At 41.3% G+C, this 21,554-nt stretch overlaps 1 protein-coding gene across 3 annotated transcripts in view; it reads right to left on the reverse strand.

The window, feature by feature from the left end:
• The window catches only part of nbas (NBAS subunit of NRZ tethering complex), a 155,593-nt gene that overhangs the window by 23,462 nt on the left and 110,577 nt on the right, over positions 1-21,554 (reverse strand). For all 3 annotated transcript variants that reach the window (XM_077510416.1, XM_077510415.1, XM_077510414.1), the window contains 6 exons: positions 18,312-18,565; positions 14,358-14,710; positions 11,530-11,760; positions 8,134-8,336; positions 6,975-7,064; positions 5,674-5,857 (listed from right to left, as the gene is read on the reverse strand). In XM_077510416.1, coding sequence (XP_077366542.1) covers positions 5,674-5,857; positions 6,975-7,064; positions 8,134-8,336; positions 11,530-11,760; positions 14,358-14,710; positions 18,312-18,565 — 1,315 coding nt within the window. The remainder of the gene's footprint in view (positions 1-5,673; positions 5,858-6,974; positions 7,065-8,133; positions 8,337-11,529; positions 11,761-14,357; positions 14,711-18,311; positions 18,566-21,554) is intronic.

Below are 21,554 nucleotides of genomic sequence, written 5' to 3' on the forward strand. Positions count from 1 at the left end.
TATAGTGACCTCTAAGCTGAACAAAGAACTCACAAAATTGTAGTAAGGGCACAACCTTCATTTTAATGACTGATTCAACGAGGTTCTCATCTGTTATCCTGATAAAATTATCAAAAAGAGATGTGGTGCTCCGCAGGCAAGCTCAACTTAATTTAAATATTAAGTTTGAGTCTCCTTCAATTAATGAGCCAATTGATTATCAATTTAATAATTAACAATTATTGATTTAATAATTAATTGGACCGATTTCCTTTACATATTCATTAGAAATTGGGAAAATCCGTGATAGATGCACCCATTTTTGTCTTGTAAATTTGACACACCGCATATGAAACAAGTCTTACTCTCATTCTGAAATGCGATTCGCTCAATACGCTGGAACCACCCTCGTCCCCAAAAAACAAACAAATACTCCATCTGCGCTCTTCCGCCTTTCTCTGTGTGATGTGCACACACACACACACACACACACACACACACACACACACATGGCTGACAACAAGGTTTAGCACCGTTTTAGCTTCACTCCCCAAATAAACCAGTAACACTAAAACAGTTAAACGCTACATCTCCACAGTTGAGAAATAAACGGTTCTCAGTCTTTGCGCATTTTCACCAATGTATTTATTATGTATTTAGAAAAGGGACAGACTGATCTCGGTGCCGATATTTGTCAGCATGCTTTTTTACAAATCTGAAAGCCGATAAAGCTTGTATCTCACTGAGCAGCGAATGTAGCGATATTTCAGGTTTTCATTAGGATTTGTAAGATGTTCAGACAGTTTTTAACTTTTGAACATAATTAGACCATTTTTTATTGTCTAGGAAGATCTCTTGAAAAACTTTACAAACCCTGACGAACATGTGTATAGGTTATATTTTTATGTTTTATATGATTTTTAAAAACTTTGAGTAGATATATTTTTTCTTTTCTTTATATATATATATATATATATATATATATATATATATATATATATATATATATAGATATGTGTGTGTGTGTGTGTGTGTGTGTGTGTGTGTGTGTGTTTGAGAAATATAATTAATTCATTCAATCATTAATTCATTCGTTCATTATTCAAAACCCCAATTTAGCTATATTTACATGCATTAACTTCTTATTTATTACTTATGATGCATTTCAAATTTCCACTGTATAAAAAAAAAGATGCTAACACTGGGAACACTGTACACCTTGCATTTTTAAAATTTTTAACAATAAAATCAAATCAGGTAATGTTGACATTTTGGACAGCTTCATTTACAATAGAAAACGGAACTATTTACTTGTTTAGTTTTTAATGTAGCTAACGCATGCTTAGAGTTTTTACACAATGCTGTCAATTTATGCATTTAAAATTAAAAGAAAAAAAAAAATTTTTTAATGACACTAAGATTTTCTATTTTACTATATATGAATATCGGCTTCAAATATCGATTATTGCTCTCCTTAACTACTAAAAATCGGTATCGATATCAACCTGGAAAAAAATCACAATGGTCTATCACTAATTTACAAATAAATATCTGAATTTACTTTACAGGGTGTTTAAACGTCTTATTTGTACACACAGTAGTCTACCTTGATTATCTCTAAAGTTTCTGCTTTATCTCCTTGTCCTTGACCCGAGAGAGTGTCAGCGTCAGGAGGCAGCATTTGGTCTTGTCAGTGTATCTCAGCCAGGGAGCGTCGGTGCCTTGGGCCTTTCTGCGACCTCATCAATATTCATCGACCCACTGCGGCTAATGTCCCGAGCGGCGGCCGGGAATGAAGTTGTAGAGGTCGCGCACTTTGCACGAGAGAAAGAGAACGGGCGGGAGAGAGAGAGAGAGAGAGAGAGAGAGAGAGAGAGAGAGCAATGTCGAGGATTTAAAGACAAAAAAAAAAGATGATAAGAGACAAAATGAGACGCAAACAAGGAAAGGGCAAAAAGCCTCAGGGCCAGCGGGATGTTGCGTTTATCACCGCTTCAAAGAGTGGATATGAGAACATGCACTCGATCACATAGTGTGCATGTAAAGTATCCTCTCTCCTACTTTTTACATTTAAATTGAGAGGCAACTCATCTTGCATTGGGCACTTTTTTTTTTTTCTCCACAACAAACTATTTTTGATCAGATTACTGCCGATTACTGCAGAACGGAAAAAGTCTATGGTTCCTTTTGGTAGGTTTGAGTTAAAGACGACAGATCGACATATGTGGGCTGGTGAAAGAGGTGGAGGGGTGACAAAGGGTGGAGCTCAAGGTTAAATGAAATGAGAAGACGAAAACAGATTGAACCCATCTCCACACATACACATACACACACACCTGCTTGACATGAAAGCTCAGCCCCAAAATATAAATATTAAACACACACACTTACAGTATATTTTAATATTAAGCCCATTTGCAGCCAGACTCGGCGATGTCCTTCATCATACATGCGGCGTTAGGGGGTGGGGGGATTGGGCGGTAGGGTTTATGAATATTCCATGAGCGAGAAAAAGGTCAAAAAGAAAAAAGGAACGCTGCGAGCGACCACACGTGAACGCAAACAAGTGCAATTAGTTACAACCAGGGTCCGATCGGCAATTGCAAACAGTTAGCAAACAGATAGCTAACAAATAGCTAACAGATAGCTAGATAGCTAACAAATACCTAACAGATAGAACAGATAGCTAAATAGCTAACATAGCTAGATAGCTAACAGATGGCTAGATAGCTAGATAGCTAACAGATGGCTAGATAGCTAACAGATAGCTTACAGACAGACAGACAGAGGTGGTGTTCCCCTAATGGTGGTGTTCCACAAGGGTCTATATGAGGTCCAGTGATTGTGAGATTATGTCTTCAAAAATGTCAAACCTGTAAATAGACTACCGTATTTTCCGCACTATAAGGCGCACCTAAAAGCCTTCAATTTTTTCAAAAGCTGACCATGCGCCTTATAATCCAGTGCGCCTTATATATGGATCAATATTGAGCCGTAACAGGTCTCTCTGTCAAGACGCTATCGGTGACCCTGCACAATCAGTGACGCGCATGCGCAGAAGATCCCGCCATCTTGGATCGCTAGCTAATACTAATACTTTAGCTCAGAGACAATAATAAAACAGCTGTTTATTCATTTTGGGAGTGAATGGAGTTGTCAGAAAGCTGGTTTGTAATCTATTAATAAAGTTTGAATGACCTGATTGTTTTGTTGACATTCCCTTTAGCGCAGCACCATCGAATGGATGCATAATGTAACCCCAGCCTCTACTATAGCACCTTACATATGGAAAAAGTTTTAAAATATGTAATTCGTTGAAGGTGCGCCTTATAATGCGGTGCACCTTATATATGGAAAAAGTTTTAAAACGTCATTCATTGAAGGTGCGCCTTATAATGCGGTGCACCTTATAGTGCAGAAAATACGGTAGTTTAAGCCGTTGACTTGCCAAACCTGTGTGGCGTTGAGCACATTATGCAGTCAGCTTGTCCTAATGACATTCCAATTTAGCTTACAACAAACCCGCGTCCCCCCCGTCCAACACATCCCACTTCATTCTTCCCACTCAAATGATTTCACCTCATCCTCAGGCCGTCGTTTTCGCCTTCTTTCCACTCCTCATCAGTCTGCTCTCGTTTTATTGTGCCTCCTCCTCCTGTTTTTTATTTTGCAGACTGAATCATCCACGGGCAGCGGCGAAATGACATGAGACCGTCTCTCCGGGCTATGAGCTTTAAAAACTAAAAGTGTTGGCTGCAGAAGCCCCCTGAGGATCGTGGATGAAGTCTGCTAAAAATAAGCTAAAGGACAGTTTAAGGACGAGCTATCACGATAGCGACCTGTGACCTGCTGAGCGCAGTCTCACCGCCATCACATTGATTATTTATCTGGGCCGGCTGGGAAGACATCTCTTAGCTCGCTCGGGTTCTTTCACATTACAGTTCCGTACAGGAGCAAGTCTTGCTGATAATGTTTGTACAAAACCCGTTTGTTTTTTTAATCTAATGAAAATAGCAAATCAAATGAAATCTTCCTTGGTGGAGGTAATTATGCAAATGGCTCCTTTCAAGCGGGAGTATGCACAGCGTGAGCATTCACACGCTTGCAGAATCTGCATTCATGTCACTTTTTTTGTCTGCTAAATGTCACAAACAAACAAAGTAAATTGTTGTGTTGAGAGCAAAAGGCCACACGTGACGCACGATATAGATTAGCGCATGCGTATGTTAGGCATACGCAGGAATGAGACGCTCCCGTCTTGACAGGGGTGACATTTTAACTGTCGGCGGTTATGACTAATCATTCCAGATGAAGTCACAAAATCCATGCTAGGCTTCACCTCACCGCGAGCTAAATGCCGGCGTGTTGTTTTCCTGACGATGCATCAAAGTGGCTCCTTCTTCGCATTTGCATCTTTCCGACTGTCTTGTTTTGTTTACTAATTTATTACAAAGTGCTTTTTTACTAAGTGCGTAACTAGCATTGCAAAGAATTTTGCCTAATCCTTGTAATTAATTGCACTTTGCTAACTAATTACATATGCTAATAGTAAACTTGTTTGAATTCTAGTTTGTGAGCTAACAACACACAACTACTGAGCTAACTAGTTTGTGAATTGACTGAGACTACTAACTAGTTAAATTAACTTAATTCAGTTTGACAACATAAAAAGTGTTATTTGTTAAGTAGCTAATTAGTTTGCAAATTGAACAACTGGCCAACTAGTAAGCTAATTAGTTCACTAGACATATATTATGCTAATAACTAGTTTAGGTACTAACAAAAAGCTATTAAGCTAACTAAATCTTCTCGTTTACCAGTTGACTCTGATATTATGATGATTTGCTAGCTAAAATAACAACTAGTCCGACTTTAAAATGACCGACTGACAAGATAAACTAGATAATTAACAATCAACCAACTGGCTAATTAACAAATTTACTTGCTGGCAAATATATGTCAAATACCACAAACTTAACTAGGTGGTAAAAAAAAATAAAAAATATGTAACCATTGGCCAGTGGACAACTACCTATCAGATCCCTCTAAATATGCTGAGCAACCATAATGATGACAACGAGGAGAGCGTCTCTCTGAACATATCTGAAGCAAGCTTTGGCCTGACCTTCGGCTCCTAAGCGGTGAGCAGGAGTGAAAAAGAAAATCCATTCTGAGTGCAGAAATGTTATACATTAAACCTTTCAAATGTGTCGACAAAAAGACACTTGCACATTGAAAGACCTTTAAAAGCAATGAGGGGAAAAAGTGCAGAAAGTCAGAGTCCTTAAAAAAAAAAAATTAATTAACAGCTTTTTTTGGCTGTTCACTTCTTCTGCAGTGCACATTTGTGCATGTCCGCGTGTGTGTCATTTAAGTGCCTGGCAGCGAAAGCGAACAGGAGCACACAGACGCCTGTCTACTGCTGCCAAGCGTACATGTACACATGAATTAAGCAGACCCTTAATTAGTCAATCAAGAGATGGAATGGCCAAGCTTTTCACTGGAGATTCGAGGGACTATTGCCATCAAAAGTTAAGCTCACAACAGTTCACAGTATTCTGAATGTATATACCAAAAATATGTATCCCTGATATAGTATTTTTCTGACAAGAAACGAATGTCCATTTCCTTTTAATCTTTGAGCCTTGGTGGTGCCCCAGCGAGAGTCCCCGTCATGAGAAGTGTGTGCGTTACCTTGCTGTGTTTGAGGACAGCTTGCGTCCTGTAGAGTAGCAGGAGTCGCACGTCAGCGTCTCGCATGCTGAAGTTGCTCTCCAGGATCTGTAGCACGGCGATGCGAGGGCGCACCGGCAGCGACGGGTCGCCGCAGAACGGTCGCAGCCAGGCCAGCAGGTTGTCAGAGCTCACCGTGCTGTCGCTGGATGAGTGAGATTGGGTGTGAGTCAGCTCCTGTGAGAGACAGCTTGCCACACAGTCTGTCTGGACCAAAAGAGAACTTCGCCAAGTCCACACACTCCTCAATTAACTGGAATGTGTCCTTGCTAATTTGGTAGGAATAATTGTTTTAGCTTTTGCTTAGTCTAACTAGCAAGATAACTTTCCATCCATCCATTTTCTGAACCGCTTGCTCCACACAAAGGTCGCGGGAGGTGTTGGAGCCTATCCCAGCTGGCTATGGGCAGCAGGCGGGGTACACCCTGAACTGGTTGCCAGCCAATTGCAGAAGATAACAACTACCATAACTAATTGATGCTAGTCGGAGTCGCTAGTGTGCTAGCAAACTAGTTTGCAAAAAGAAAACGCTAGCCATTTGAAATAAACGTTTTAGTTTTTGCTTAGTCTAACTAGCAAGATAACTACCATAACTAATTGATGCTACTCGCTAGCTTGCTAGCTAACTAGTTTGCAAAATAAAACGCTTGCCAGCTAACTGACTCGAGCACTACAATCGACATAGCTAACGAAATAGTTTCACAGTTGATAAACTATCTGGCTGGCTAATACGAATGAACAAGAATTGTTGTCTAATTTATTAACTACCTACCTTTCTACCGAGGTACTAGTAAAGGACATTTTTTAAAATCAAATCTGACTCAACTAAACCAACTTGCTATATTAAACTAAACTAACTAACTAACTAACTAACTCACATTTACTGACTACCTTGAATGACTAAATGTATGCTTGTTGACAATTAGATTTCTTTAACTAACTAACTGAACAACTAACTAGCCTAACTGCTGTAAAAACACAAGCTTTCGCCTTTCTTTGTTGCATTTGTCTAGTTTGCTACTTGAACAGCTAGCTAGCCTCGTAAATACCCCAAGAGTTCTAGTCGACCCACACATTTTCATGTAGAATCCTTCCAACAATTTTTAAAAAAATTTTTTTTTTATGTACGGCCAGCAGAATAATACACACTGTTAACACCTTTCTGACAGTGTCAATCAAAAGGGAGCAGCTGGAAAGTGGTAATGTTGTTGCCGTCCATTGATTCTTGCACGTGTGCGTACGTGTGTATGTGCACGACCTACCCCGTCTGCACACTGCTGTGCACAGCCGTCGCCATGGCCTCGAGAACGCCGAGGGCTGCCGTGTGGTTTGTCAGGATGTCGGGGTCGCCGCTTAAAAATAAATAAATAAATAAATAACACACACACACAAAAGCAGAAAAGAGAGGATAAAATGATGGCAATGGTCTTATATAAGAGCTCATTAAGATAAGAAGTGCAAATGGAGACGCGTGTCGGGGGGGACAAGTACTCAGGGAAGGAAATCAAAGGCTTTACTTTCAGGGACACAATCCAAATTAAATGCTCTGCAAGCAAATCGATGTATTAAAAAAGAAAAAAGAAAAAAAGAACCATCATTCCGTTATTTTTAGCTTCTCACTCTTACAATGATCACATTATTATTGGGTGGAATTGGTTACCTCTTATCTAGCTGCTATACATGTGGTTCTCACAGGTTACTTGTTTCCCAGCTCAATCTTACTAATTTGGTGGTTGATGCAAACTAACTTGTATGCGAGAAGACTCGTTTGCTAGGTATAGTAGTTAACTACCTAATCCTACTGACTACTAGTTAGATACTACCTAATCCTACTACTAGTAGTTATATATCCAACTAACTCATATAGACCTAGCATCTAACTACTTTGCTCACTAATTACTAACCAACCAGTCAACTGACCAATCAATTCACTCGTTTGAAAGCTCACTAGTCTGCCAGTTAGTCCCCAGAAATAGATAACTTACTTGCAGAACAAGTAACCAATTTTCTTACGAACAACCAGACAACCAACTATACCTATGTTCTAAAAATAAATAAATAAATAAATAAATAAATAAATAAAATTAAAAAAATAAATAAATAAAAAAAGTGATCTTGATAGTTAACTAATCCTTCAAGCCAACCAACTCAACTCAACTCAAGTTTAATTATATAGGTCACTAAACAACCAACCACTTAGCCTGCTAAATAACCAGTTAACTAATTAACATGTTAGCTGACTAAAAAGGGTTGCTTGCTACTTGTAGAAAAGATAATCAAATGACTTAACTGAACTGGTACCTTCACTGCATTTTAAATATAGTCTTTGAAAAGTGTTTAAAGCTGGTTCACTTGTTAACAATCTACATGACTGATTATTGCTGTATCTAGATTAGGCAATGAAATCAGACCACAGAATACCTAAGCACTGTGACCACTCTGGCTACAGCGTCCTGCAGCACACTTGTGACGGACAGATCCAGGGGTCCTACGGCAACATGCAGGAGCTGGCGGATGCTCTGGAGAGACTGGCCATCAGTCGCCATGGTGACTCCCAATTCATGGACCTTGGACTTCTCGGAGCGGGACAGATCGTAAAGTCGACTGTAGCCTCGCAGCTGCTCCTGGAACGGATAGAAAGCAACGAAAAAAAATTAGGAATGACTGAGTCAAACTAATCAAGTCCAGGCTCTGGCCTTCCTGGGTGGAGTTTGCATGTTATCCCCGTGCCTGCATGGGTCTTCTCCTGGTACTCCGGTCTCCTCCCACATTCCAAAGACATGCATGGCAGGTTAATTGGACGCTCAGAATTGTCCCTAGGTGTGCTTGTGAGTGTGGATGGTTGTTCGTCTCGGTGTGCCCTGCGATTGGCTTGCAACCAGTTCTGGGTGCACCCCGCCTACTACCCGAAGCCAGCTGGGATAGGCTCCAGCACCCACCGTGACCCTTGTGAGGAGCAAGCGGTTAAGAAAATGGATGGATGAATGAGTCTAACTAACTAATTAATTAGTTTATTAGCCATTTGAAGAACTAGTAACTAGTAAGTAATTAGTTAAATGACTAACTTGGTTGCTAGCTAATTAACAAACTAGTCCTAAATCTAAATAGCTAGCTAGCTCGCTAGTTTGTTACGCTAAGTAGCTTGTAATAAAGCTAATCATACTAGCTAACTAGTTTGCTAGCTGACTCACTAGATTGCTATCTCATGTACTAGATTGATATATTAATAGCTAGCTAGAGAAATCCACTAACCAACCAACCAAGCTTGTTAGCTAATTTACTAGCTGACCAACTTGTTTTCTAGCTGGGAAATGAGCTATCAATCTTGCTAATGCTACTTACTAGATAGCAAACTAACAAAATAATTAGTTAACCATATCCAGCAAAAGGATGTGCTAAATATGAGCATATTTTTGTTATTGCGTGTATTTTTGTTACGTTTTGACATGTATTTACTTAAAGGGGCTGTTGGAGGCGTAATAGTGTCACCACTCTCTCAAATGGATGCAGTTAGGACCCTTGAGCTAAAAAAGCAAGAAGCTATAATACAGTATGGTGTAATCTAACAATGCCTTCCCCCAATGCACTCGTCTCCACTTAGCTGGATGAAGGCCATCAAGCAGGCGACGCGGTAGAAGCCCTTCAGGGGATAAACAAACATTTGTGGTAGTTAAAACCTCTGGCTGTAACGACAGCTTTTCACAGTGGCGATATTCACCGCGTTATCTATTGTTGTGGCGGATTGCACTGAAGTGAAAGGATGTGTTTTGGCCCCAAGCGCAAACAGCGAGGAGCTGTGAAGTTCAAGTCGGTACCTTTTTATTTGGTCTGCGCCGCGCGGATCTTGTTGTAAGTCACTCGCAAGTCTTTAGGGTAAAGGGTCCAATCGGGCCCCAGATGGCAGATGCGATGCTATTGACTTTATTATTGTCAGCCGCCCGAGAAGCACGCACGACACGCTCCCTGGCGATATTTACTAAGCGGGTTAGACAAGGTGAGAGAAAAGTGAAAGTAAGCAAATCTTGAGAAAAAGGACAATTTCATTGTTTAGCCATGAGAGCCTTTTCATCTACCTGTGATGACACCATCGCTTCCTAGCAGCTTCACATTGAGTGTGTCTTATCTTGTTTTGCATTGTGAAGGGAGCAAACAAGTAAACAGAAACAAAACAAAACAAACAAAAAAAACAGAAAATCAGGGGTTAACTGCGTTTAACGCGTGCAGTGTGGGAGTCAGAAATGACCAGCTTTTACCCAGATCTCACTGTCGCATAGCAACACTGGCCAAATCCTAACCTCCCTTCTTCAGGGCGTACCACACGCACGCGCGAGCACGCACGAAGCAACAGGGAGGTGACAGCAGGAGAAGTTGCTTAATGAGAAACAGCGTGACCAACACACTCCAATGTGGAAGTGTTGAAAATCCACAATGGAACCGGTGGGGGGAAAAAAAAAACCTGTCAAAACATGTGCAGCCAATAGGTTGTATTTCGTATATTACATTAAAAAAAAATTATAAAATACTACTTTTCAAATGAATTTCCTTAAATTATAAATACAAAACAAAATAAACAAAAATATTTATCATTTATTGTACATAATTACTGTAAATAGAAAAAATACTTAAAATAAAAAACTGCAAAAATAACTGTTGAAAAATAATGAAAAGAATAAATAATAAGAAAATAAAAACCTGACTAGCCATAAAATAGATATAATAATAAAACTAATAAAATTTGAGTGTACAAAATAATAATATATAATATTGCTTTGTCTTATTTTTGTCACTTTCATGTTATTTTTGTAAACAGCAGTGTTGATGGATTACATACAAGGTGATACAAAAAGAATGACCCTATTTCATGATCAAATATTTCGTAAGTAAATGTGAATCAGAGGGCGGCACGGTAGTCGAGTGGTTAGCACGTCCGCTTCCCAGTTCTGAGGTCTCCGGTTCGAGTCCAGGCTCGAACCTTCCTGGGTGGAGTTTGCATGTTCTCCCCGTGCCCGCGTGGGTCTTCTCCGGGTACTCCGGTCTCCTCCCACATTCCAAAGACATGCATGGCAGGTTAATTGGGCGCTCGGAATTGTCCCTAGGTGTGCGTGTGAGTGTGGATGGTTGTTCGTCTCTGTGTGCCCTGCGATTGGCTGGCAACCAGTCCAGGGTGTCCCCCGCCTACTGCCCAGAGCCAGCTGAGATAGGCGCCAGCAGCCCCCGCGACCCTTGTGAGGAATAAGCGGTCAAGAAAATGGATGGATGGATGGATGGATGTGAATCAGAATGAGGGCGTGGGTGTTTGAAAGATCAGATTTCCCAGTTTTCTATAATTTTCACGTGACACTGACAGACTTATGCATCTGGGAGCGACAGCAAAATAAAATAAACGCTCTTTGTGCTTGGACTCCTCGATATCCTGACCTCACAGTTTGTGATTTTCTTTTCCCTCTGGGGGTTTGTAATAAGATGAAGTCTTTGTTCCGCCATTACCAACTGACCTGGACAACTTAAAACATTGAATAACAACAGCGATCAATTCAAATGCTCCACATGTGCTTCAACGTGTTTGGAAAGAACTCTCATATCTTATTGATGTTGTTCGTGCTGCAATGGGAGGCCATATTGAGCACTTGTAACATGGGAAATCAAACTTGACTGTTAGTGGAATACTTTTATTTAACTGTTTTTATTTTGCTATTTTTCCTTCATAGAATAATTGATCATGAAATAGGGTCATTCATTTTGAATCACCCAGTATATTATTAGTGGCCCAATAAAAATAAGTCAAGGAAGTGAAAGTGATGCGGCAGGTGCGTCTACCTGTTGGCTGTCACGCAGCGACGCGATAAAGTTGTCACTCAGCGTCTCCAGGTGGGCCTGCGATTGGCGCAGGTGGGCCAGCACCTCTCCCAGAGTCATCCCCGCCGCTTCCGCGCCTTCGTGCTCGCCGGCCGCTCCTCCTCCTTCTCCTCGCTTCCTGTTCTTCTCGGCCAGCTGCCGCAGGGTTTTGGTGGCTCGCCGGAGCACTTCGGAGCGCGTCTGGATGCTCAGCTGGAGACCAATACGACAGAAGGACATCACAATCAGAAAGGCAGGAGTGTCAGGAGGAAGATTTTTTTTTTTTTTTTTTTTAGCAATTTGGGCTAGTGCCTCATTGTCACAGCATGGAAAAGCCCCATACTGACCCAGTGGGCTACGTTCCAGCCACTGGAAGCTTAAAGCACCTCTAATCTTGGCAGCTCAAACATGTATTTACATAAGAAAGATGCAAGACAAAGTAGCATCCATTTTTCCGTGTCTTAGAAGGGTTACTTGATTTTTTAATCAGTCAAATGTTACAGTGTCATTATCTCTGTTGAATTTATAAGACATATTTATTTTTACTTTACAGGGACTATAAGGGCATTCGGACACTTTAAAAGGCCAGTAGAATCCAACACGTGAGCAATAATACCAGTAGCATGCTTAAGCCGCGAGTTGTGCAGATGATGGCTACCAGCAGGGTGTGATTGATTGGATCCAGTGTGAGCAAGTTAGCAATTCAATAGGAAAGGAGCAAGCCTCTGGCTGCTGGGAGACTTCATTCAATTGCAAGGAAACACACACACAGTCGAATGGTGTGAATGTATTGCACCATTTTTTTTCCCCCATGTGTGGACCAGCCAGATTGACCTCGCAATAAAGGTGGAATTTCATGGGCCACACATGGGTAGAAAGACAAGAACGCACACACTAAGGCGGTGAACGTATAAGTAGCATTTTTTTCCCCAAGAGTCCACCGTTGGCTGATGGTTTTGCAGCAATTCAAAATTTGAATTGTCTAAAACGCACTAAAACGTGGCAGATGTTCTTCCTTGACAATCACACGTTTTTTTTGGTTCTATAAAATAAAATTAAAATATAATAATACTGTAGAGTAAATCTGTTGCCTCAAAATGTTGTTTTGCAGTTTTTGTATTGCAGGAAGTTGGTTTATAAGTGCGAGGGTCAGAGATGGGAAGTAATGTAGTACAAATTCTTTGTGACTGTACTTGAGTAGTTTTGTTTTTTAGTGCTTTGTACTTCCCTGAGTATTTATTTTTTGTACTACTTTTTACTTTTATCCGTTACATTTTAACTATTTTACTGCCACACGATTTCGAGCATTTTAACTCGTCTTTCAAGGCAAACAGAATATTGCGTTTTTTTACTGCATATACAACGTTGGTACCACATGAAAGATCGCATTCCATTCTTTCATTAGAAAAAAAAGTACGTTTCTACCTTATTTCGTTCTTTAGTAATCACCATTTGAAAATAGGCAATTTGAGTGACAGTGAGCGAAAATTGAAGATAAGGACAAAACAAACTTTTTGCGAAAAGATATTTTCTCCACAACAGTGACTTTGACACTAATATTTTTTGTTTAGTGGCGCTCTGTGAATTAGGTTTAATGTGACATAGGCTTTGATCATTCACATCATCCTTGAAAACGGTCTATTTCATCAGATTCCGTCATGCAGCCCATTGAAAAGAGATACAATGCTGCCGTCTGCTGGCCATAATCAGTGGCTGTTTTTAATTCCACAACCCATTGACCAGGTAGCGCTGCACTTAGACTTGCACTGCCCATTGATTAAAACCCCCCAAAACAAAACAGTTTACGTCAAATAACGTTTATGGCGGCATACATTGTGATTTCACTAATCGTAATTAAACGTTTTTGGCGGTCAAAGAGTTAACGTGAGTATCTGTACTTTTTACTCGACACATTTTCAAAACGAGGTCGTTACTTTTATTTTAAACGCATGAAAGCAATACTGTAGACCTGGATGAACAAGCAGCCGTCAATGATTACTGGCTCCGCCAATCATATGACGCATTACACCTGGGTTCATACATCCCAGCTTGTGATACGTCAGGCTATGACATGACGTGCAATTGGCTAGAATAGACTTTTACTCGTCATCAGAGCTTGTACTTTTTTTTTTACTTTCATTTTAGTAATTATTTGAGTGAGTACTACTTTTCCCATCTCTGGCGAGGGTCAATCTGATGCGCAGCGGAGGAGTTAGCGACTGTATCATTTCCGCGACTCTTCCGTTCAGTCTGTTTCGGCCAACTTGGGCTGAAACGTGTCGAGTGGGTGAGTAAGCGCCGTAACGGTAACTACAAGCTGAAGGTTAAGCATTAAAAACGCTCTCTGTGTGATGATGAATCATCTGAAAAGGGCGAGAGAAAGTCATATTTCCGACAAAAAAAAACATTACATAATGTACACAGGTCGGGTGGGCGGTCAGCTATGCCCTCGCCTTCGTGGCCTTGTGGGAAATGGAGCCATCCATCATGTGTGGGATGGGGGAGGACGAAAGGGAGACCGTGAGAGGAGTCAAGGTTTTCCCCTCTCTGAGTTGATGGAGAAAGACGTGACAGCAGGTTCCGGGGAGATAAAGTGCACGTTAAAGAGCGCTCGGGGAGGGCAGCAGAGCCTGCTGGGCGCTCTACGTTAATTGGCGCTGAAAGCGGGAGAGGAAGAAATTAGCTCCCTCAAGGGAGGGAGGAGAGAAAAGAAAGGGAGGGACAAGAAACTAGAAAAAAAAAAAAATTCGAGTGAAGGAGGAAGACAAAAAAACTAGGCTGTTATTGAAATGAAAAATGTCATCAATTACATGTGTGACAGCCTCAGCGGAGAAGGTGATGTCATCCAGGAAGCGGAGAGCATGGACAGGAAGCAGCCGGTCCAGGTACTTGGCGCAGGTGTCGTAAGCGTGGAGGTAGTCCTGCTCGTTGTGCGGGGGTCTCTTCAGCAGCTGGGCGTCGCCCTTCCAGAACAACTTGCGCAGCCACGCGGCGTGGACCGCGCTGTGGGACAACGTCGCACCATTGCTGCTGCCGCCGCCGCCAGGGCTCGGTAACAGATGAGCCAGTTTGGAGATGGACAGCACGTTCTGACTGGTCAGAACTGGTTCCAGGGCGGCCAGTGGGTCCTGGGATTCATCCGTCAGCTGGCGGTAGTTTAAACCTGCAAACAAGCGAATGAAATGAATTTTATGCAGTATGTTGACGTTGTTGTGTTGCACATACACAAAGAAAACTTATTTAAAAAAAAAAAATTGACCATTAAATTTGAATTATATTAAAAATAAAGCAAATAAAATTGATTTATATAGGTTATGTATTAAAAACAGGGGTGTCAGGCAATTACAATTTTTAAGCGTAATTAATCGCATAACTTCAATAGTTAACTCACAGTTACAAATTTTATCTCTGTTCTAAATGTACAATTAAAAAAAAAAAGTGTTTATTTTTTCATAAGTTTTCATACACTTGAAAAGTGTAAAAAAAAAAAAAAGTGGAAACAAATAATGGAAATATGGGTGCATCTTTTAGTCATTGATACAATAATTTCAAAATAACTCATAAAACAGTTACAATTAAAAAGATGTACTGTAACTGCACTGTAAAAAATGAATACGATATTGATTTGTGTTGAGGTCATTTTTCTGCCACTTCTGCATTTGTTTTTCTTTTCATATTATTAGCTAACGTTTAACATGAAATAACTTGTGAAATTCTGAGTCCAGGCTCCGACCTTCCTGGGTGGAGTTTGCATGTTCTCCCCGTGCCTGCGTCGGTCTTCTCCGGGTACTCCGGTCTCCTCCCACATTCCAAAGACATGCATGGCAGGTTAATTGGGCGCTCCGAATTGTCCCTATGTGTGCTTGTGAGTGTGGATGGTTGTTCGTCTCTGTGTGCCCTGCGATTGGCTGGCAACCAGTCCAGGGTGTCCCCCGCCTACTGCCCAGAGCCAGCTGAGATAGGCGCCAGCACCCCCCGCGACCCTTGTGAGGAATAAGCGGCCAAGAAAATGGATGGATGGATGGATGGATGGATGGATGGATGGATGGATGGATGGATCAACCGAACGTTAAATTAGTCAAGTCATCTTTATTTACAGTAAATATATGTTTACGTGGTCGAGTGGTTAGCACGTCCACCTCCCAGTTCTGAGGACTCCGGTTCGAGTCCAGGCTCCGGCCTTCCTGGATGGAGTTTGCATGTTCTCCCCGTGTCCGCGTGGGTCTTCTCCGGGTACTCCGGTCTCCTCCCACATTCCAAAAACATGCATGGCAGGTTAATTGGGCGCTCCGAATTGTCCCTAGGTGTGCTTGTGCATATGGATGGTTGTTCGTCTCTGTGTGCCCTGCGATTGGCTGGCAACCAGTCCAGGGTGTCCCCTGCCTACTGCCCAGAGCCAGCTGAGATAGGCGCCAGCACCCCCCGCGAACCTTGTGAGGAATAAGCGGACAAGAAAATGGATGGATGGATGGATATGTTTACGTTAAAAATATGTTTGAACATATTTCCAAGTCAGAAATGTTCATGCCACACTGGCAGTTCCACACTTCCATACGACTATGTATTTATTTTTGTATTTATATACCGTATATTTTCAAGCCTTATGCATAAAACCAATACAAAAATATGCACACGACTGCTATTGTTCCTTTGCGTCATGCATGTTGCAAAGCAGACAGACACATTAGTGTGGAAGCTTAAAATATTCAACAATGGCCCGCCTGTGGGATGCAGATGCACACATCAAACCGCGATCCACACGCCCTCACACGCACGCACACACGTGCAATCCCAGACTGGCTCAGACAGACACTCGAGCCGCAAAGAAGAAGAGGGAGAGAGGAGCTTGCACTCATACGAGCATTCACTCCCTCGCCCACTCACACACTCAACTGGTCGTCTGTATCATGCTGTGAGCAAAATTGCACGCACAGATGGGGTAGAATGTGAGCTTTCTTGTAATTCCATACGCTATATATATTACATTTTATACAGAAGACTTCCTCTCTGTCTGGAAAGTCCGTGGGGTGCCGTCAGCCCGCAATTCAAACACATTAGCTCGGCCGTATATGCATTTTTAATGCCAGCAGGTGGGGTTCAGTTTGATGCTTGAAGGTGACAAATTCCGCCTAGCAATAAGCGACCAATCAAGTGTGTGACGTTGCCGAAAAAAAGAATTACAGCAATTATGTTCAGTTGCTGGATGGTAACAAATGTCGATTACAAATGCTTTAGATCTGTACTGGGTAATTTACAAAATAATGGAATAATTACAAGAATAGGAATTAGAATGTAAACAGGAAAAATGTAAAATAAATAAAATAAAAAATACAAATAAATAAAAGAATTAAAAAAATATATAGATGTGAACATTAACTCATTTGCTCCCAAAACGTATAAATAGGTTGTATTTTAAATGTATTAAGTGTCCCAAAGACATATTTATACGTTTTGTGTGTTGTTGTTTTTTTTCCATGCCAGAGTATACAGAAGGCTTTGATGCAGCATCTCAACTGCAGAGAATGGGTGGAGGGGAAAAAAAAAAAAAAAAAAAAAAAAAAAAGGTAATTACAAAAACGGCCAGCAGGTGGCAGCAGAGTATAAGAGATCAACCAGGGCCGTTTCCCCACAATTCTTAGCAGATTTGTGAATAATGATGAAACTTAGCTATATTCTAATGTTAATCGCTGCAAAACGGAAACAGGTAGAAATGTACTTTTTTTCTAATGAAAGAAGAGACTAATCTTTCTTTTTTGGTAGGTTCCATGTTTTTATAGCAATAGAACATAATATTGTGTGCGCCTTGCAAAATCTGCCAAAAGGGGGTTTCTTCAATGGAAATGGCTGAGAGTCAATAAGTTACGCGACTATAGAGTGTGAGGCTATGGAGTGAATGAGGAGTTAGGAGACAAGAGTGGACATTTGGATACAGCCAAAATCTTTGGCCCATTTCTTCGCTTTGAATGACGTTTAGATTTTGCAAACTTTTTTTTTTCTTTTTAGAATAAATTGTACAGAAGTTGACCAATTTTTTAGGGATGTTCGAATCCAGTAAAACAGCTGGGAGCAGAGGGGGTTGCTTCAATGAAAACGCCTGGGGGTGAATGAGTTAATTGAAAACAACAAATCTTTGAAATTTTAATTAGAGAATTAAAAGACTAAAAACATGAAAATTTTAACAAAAAACTAAAGTGTAAACAGTAAAAAATTAATGCAGTTAAAATTTAAACAAGAATGAGTCAATTAAAAAATTAAAATGTGAAACTTAAAAACACATTTAAAAAAATAATTAGAAGCAAACTAAAACATTAAAATCAAACCCATTTCATCTAACTAACAAACTAACTGTGACATTTATGAGGCAAAAAAAAAAAAAAAAAAAACTCGCAAAAGCGTGCGCGACCGCGTGAGCCGGCAGCATGTGTCGAAAGCTGCGGCGTCATCACGGAGCAGACGGCGCAAGCGAGGCGTGAAAACCCAGCTGACCTTTCGGTAATGTCCTCGGAGACGAGTCACCGCATCACCACAGCCCTTCAACAGTAAACTTTGCGCGCTCAAGTGGCGACAAAGCCAAACCTGCTCACAAACCACCTTGGAGAGGTCACTGACCAGTGAATGGGTGGTCAGGGCATGCAAGGCTCTCTCTACTCTTTAACCAATCCGATTTCAAATTTGTCTTCACAGGATCAGAACACTGACCCTCAATGATGTTATCATTTTCCCGACCCCTAATCACAGACGACATCTGAAAATTAAAAACTTACCGCTGGCCACAGCGCGGAGCTTCTTGAGCAGCTTGACGTGGCTCTCGGGTGCGATGGCGGTGGCAGGCATGTGCGGCCGGCAGCCGGCGGCGTCCAGCAGGGTGTAGTAGTAGAGCAGCCGGCCCAGGTCACCGCCCTCCACGCTGGGCAGCACGTACTTGCTCATGTGGCCGTAAAAGGCCTGCGGGTCGTTCTTCAACGTGGCGAACAGGCCGAGCGACTCGCTGCGGGACTCGATGTCCTTGGTGGACAGACTGGGAACAAAATGGGGAAATCGCCAACGTAGTTCACTTTTTTTTTTTTTTTTAAAGGAATACAAATGGAAGAAATCATTAGCCTTCTCAGGTAAGGATTCTTGACACTTTTTTGTGGGTCTGCCCATGGTAGTCATGCCTACCAAATTTGTTGCTGAGTGAAATGAACACTGGAGGCTGATTTTTTTTTCCCTAAGATGACCCAATACTGTCCCACTTCAAACCCAAATGGTATGCTTTTCTGACATGGCTTTTTTTTGTGGGACTACTCATGACACACATATCTAACAAATTTGATCTTACTAAATGAATTTTCTTTGACGGAACCCTGGAAAGGGTAAAATAACTGTAAAATGTCTGCTTCAAACCAAAATGGCAGGTTTCCAGTGTCTTTTTCAGGGACGGGTTCTTGAGAATTTTTGGTGGGTCTACTCGTGATAGAAATGTCCTTCAATTTTAACGTTGCTATAAGTGAGTTATTTTATTTGAAGCACTTCTGGAAAAGGCCAAAATGAGTCAAAAACAGCTGTCTTAAACCAAATTAGCAGACATGCTGTGTCTTTTCATGAATGGCTTCAAAGACAATTTATTGTGGGTCTATTAACTTCTACTGAAATGGACTTTGTGAGCTAAATACTCATTGAAGGATCTGCTTCAAAACAAAAATGCAGAGTTCCTGTGTCTTTCGTGGATGTGTTCGAGACGTTTTTGTGGGTCTACTCAAGATAGACAATGCAACCAATTTTCATGTTGCAAAGTGAAACTGTCTGTGGGGGGGCTGTATCTTTATTTTTAAGGGCCTCTGGAAAGGGGCAAAATGAGTCACAAGTTTTTTTTTTTCATGACAGACATTCCCTACCAAATTTTTTGTTTATGTAAAACTGGCATCAGGAGCTCAATTCTCCACAACCGATCCTTGGAAACTACCAAAATGATTCTAAAATAGCCACTTCGAACCAAAAAGTCAGTCTTCCTCTATCTTTTAGTAGGGCATGTGTTCTTGAGACATTTTCTTTTTGTGGGTCCATGTTGCTAAAATAAAGTATCTAAGTCCACTAAAAAATGTCAAAATGACCTCAAACCGAAATGGCAGACTTCCTGTGTCTTTTCTGGCCTGACTAGAGACTTTATTGTGGGTTTACTCATGATAGCATAGCAACATTCAATTTGGGAGAATTGTCAAAGTAAAGGACACTACAGTGTTTTAAATTTTCTTTAAAGGAAGTGCGGCCATATGCACAATTTGTCGGCGCATGTCCTGTCCACCGTTTGATTGCTTTCAAAAGTGGAAAAAAATCAGTCAGGTTGTCTTGACTGAATCCAGCGGAGTGGATTCAATTGGCGCTAATGTGATTCAATTCCCAAGCAAACAAGACTGGGCGTGCTAATCAAACGTTCGCAATAGAAGTGGAAGAGAGATGCGACGAGGATAGTCGGCGTGTCATTATTGTGTGAAGCCATGTGGCCTGTATGTTGCCGTGATATTGGCTGGCTAATTTGTTGACAAGTGACAATCCGGCACGGATGTTTGTTTCTTTTTTCTCTCAATGTAATTTCCTAGCGTGGATGAGTCACCTCCTCACTATGTAAAGCCACTTCCTGGCTAGTGTTACCGCCGCCAAGGATGTTATGCTTCCATCTGTGTTCTCATTTGACATATGTGCTCCACTGGGAAGAATTATTATTCTTTTCTGTGACTGTGTGCCCCAGCAGCAAATGTCCCTCAGACCAGCGGTGGTTGGGGTCCGCTGGTCTGATCCATCTTTGCCGCACTTTCTATTCAATAAGACAAAGCTAAAAAGTCCCTCCTGCAATTCACCGTTGGCCTTCACCTGCTCCATTTACAATACGAACAGCATTCAGCCGTGCATTCAATCAATTTCCGCGCTGCACATGCCCAAAGACACAAATGCATGGACGGCTACACATGCATTTGTCCAAAACGCACGCACGCACAACCCCACACACACGCCCACACACACACTATCCGCTGTAATTTATCATGAAATGGAATCCATAAACCATTTTCTTATATCCTGACGCGACACGGGGGAAATTTATCACTGATGCACATGCATGCGCTCAAACACATGCACACAGCGTATATATAAAACATAGTGTTGTCACTCTCAAATATTTTTAGAATCGATTAACCTGTTGATTATTCTATCGACTAATTGAATTCATTTTGTATTAAAGTCTATTACAAAAGCCTTTTTTTAAGTTTTATTTTTATTTATTTTTTTAGCATTTTACTTATCAACTCACTCCCAGCCATTTTCACTGAAGTAACCCCCTTCGCTCCCAGCTGTTTTACTGCATTTTGACTGATTTTAAAGGCCCACGGAATATTGCGTTCTATTGCTATATAAACATGGAACCTACCAAAAGAAAGATGTTTCAGTTTGGCAGCAATTAGCATTAGAATATAGCCAAGTGTCATTATTTACAAACCTGCTGAAAACACTGGGGGGGAGAAAAGAAAGGGGAAAAAAAAAAAAAAAAAAAAAAAAAAAAAAAAGAGTTTGTTGCAACATGGCCTGTGCCTGATCTCTTGTACTCTGTTGCCACTGCTGGCAGTTCTATTTCGTCCCTCCCGACCGCCAGAAGGCGGTGCTTTAAGCACTGAATGTTCCTTTCGCGCATGCGCAGTTCGAGTAATGCATACCAAATTAGTCACCTGTGACCCCTTGGTGACCCTAGAAGGGTATAAGTTCCGGTGTCACCCAAGGTTCGTTTCCTCTTTTCTTCTCGCGTGGCGTATGCATACGACACATTTTCGAAGAGTGTAAGAATTGGGATTTGTATTTATCCTCTTGACCGCGCCGCTTGGAGCCTTGTGACCGGATCGGTCGGAGCTGCGTAGTTCGCCCTCCAAAGGCTGTGGCGACGGTGTTTTTCTGTCCTTCGTTAGTGACCCGACGTGGTCGCGTATTCTAACCTCCCGTGGGGTAAGGTTATTGACTACTTGTTGTCTACTTTGCCGTCT

The sequence above is a fragment of the Festucalex cinctus genome, chromosome 21, assembly GCF_051991245.1.
Source record: "Festucalex cinctus isolate MCC-2025b chromosome 21, RoL_Fcin_1.0, whole genome shotgun sequence".
NCBI classification, from domain to species: Eukaryota; Metazoa; Chordata; class Actinopteri; order Syngnathiformes; family Syngnathidae; genus Festucalex; species Festucalex cinctus.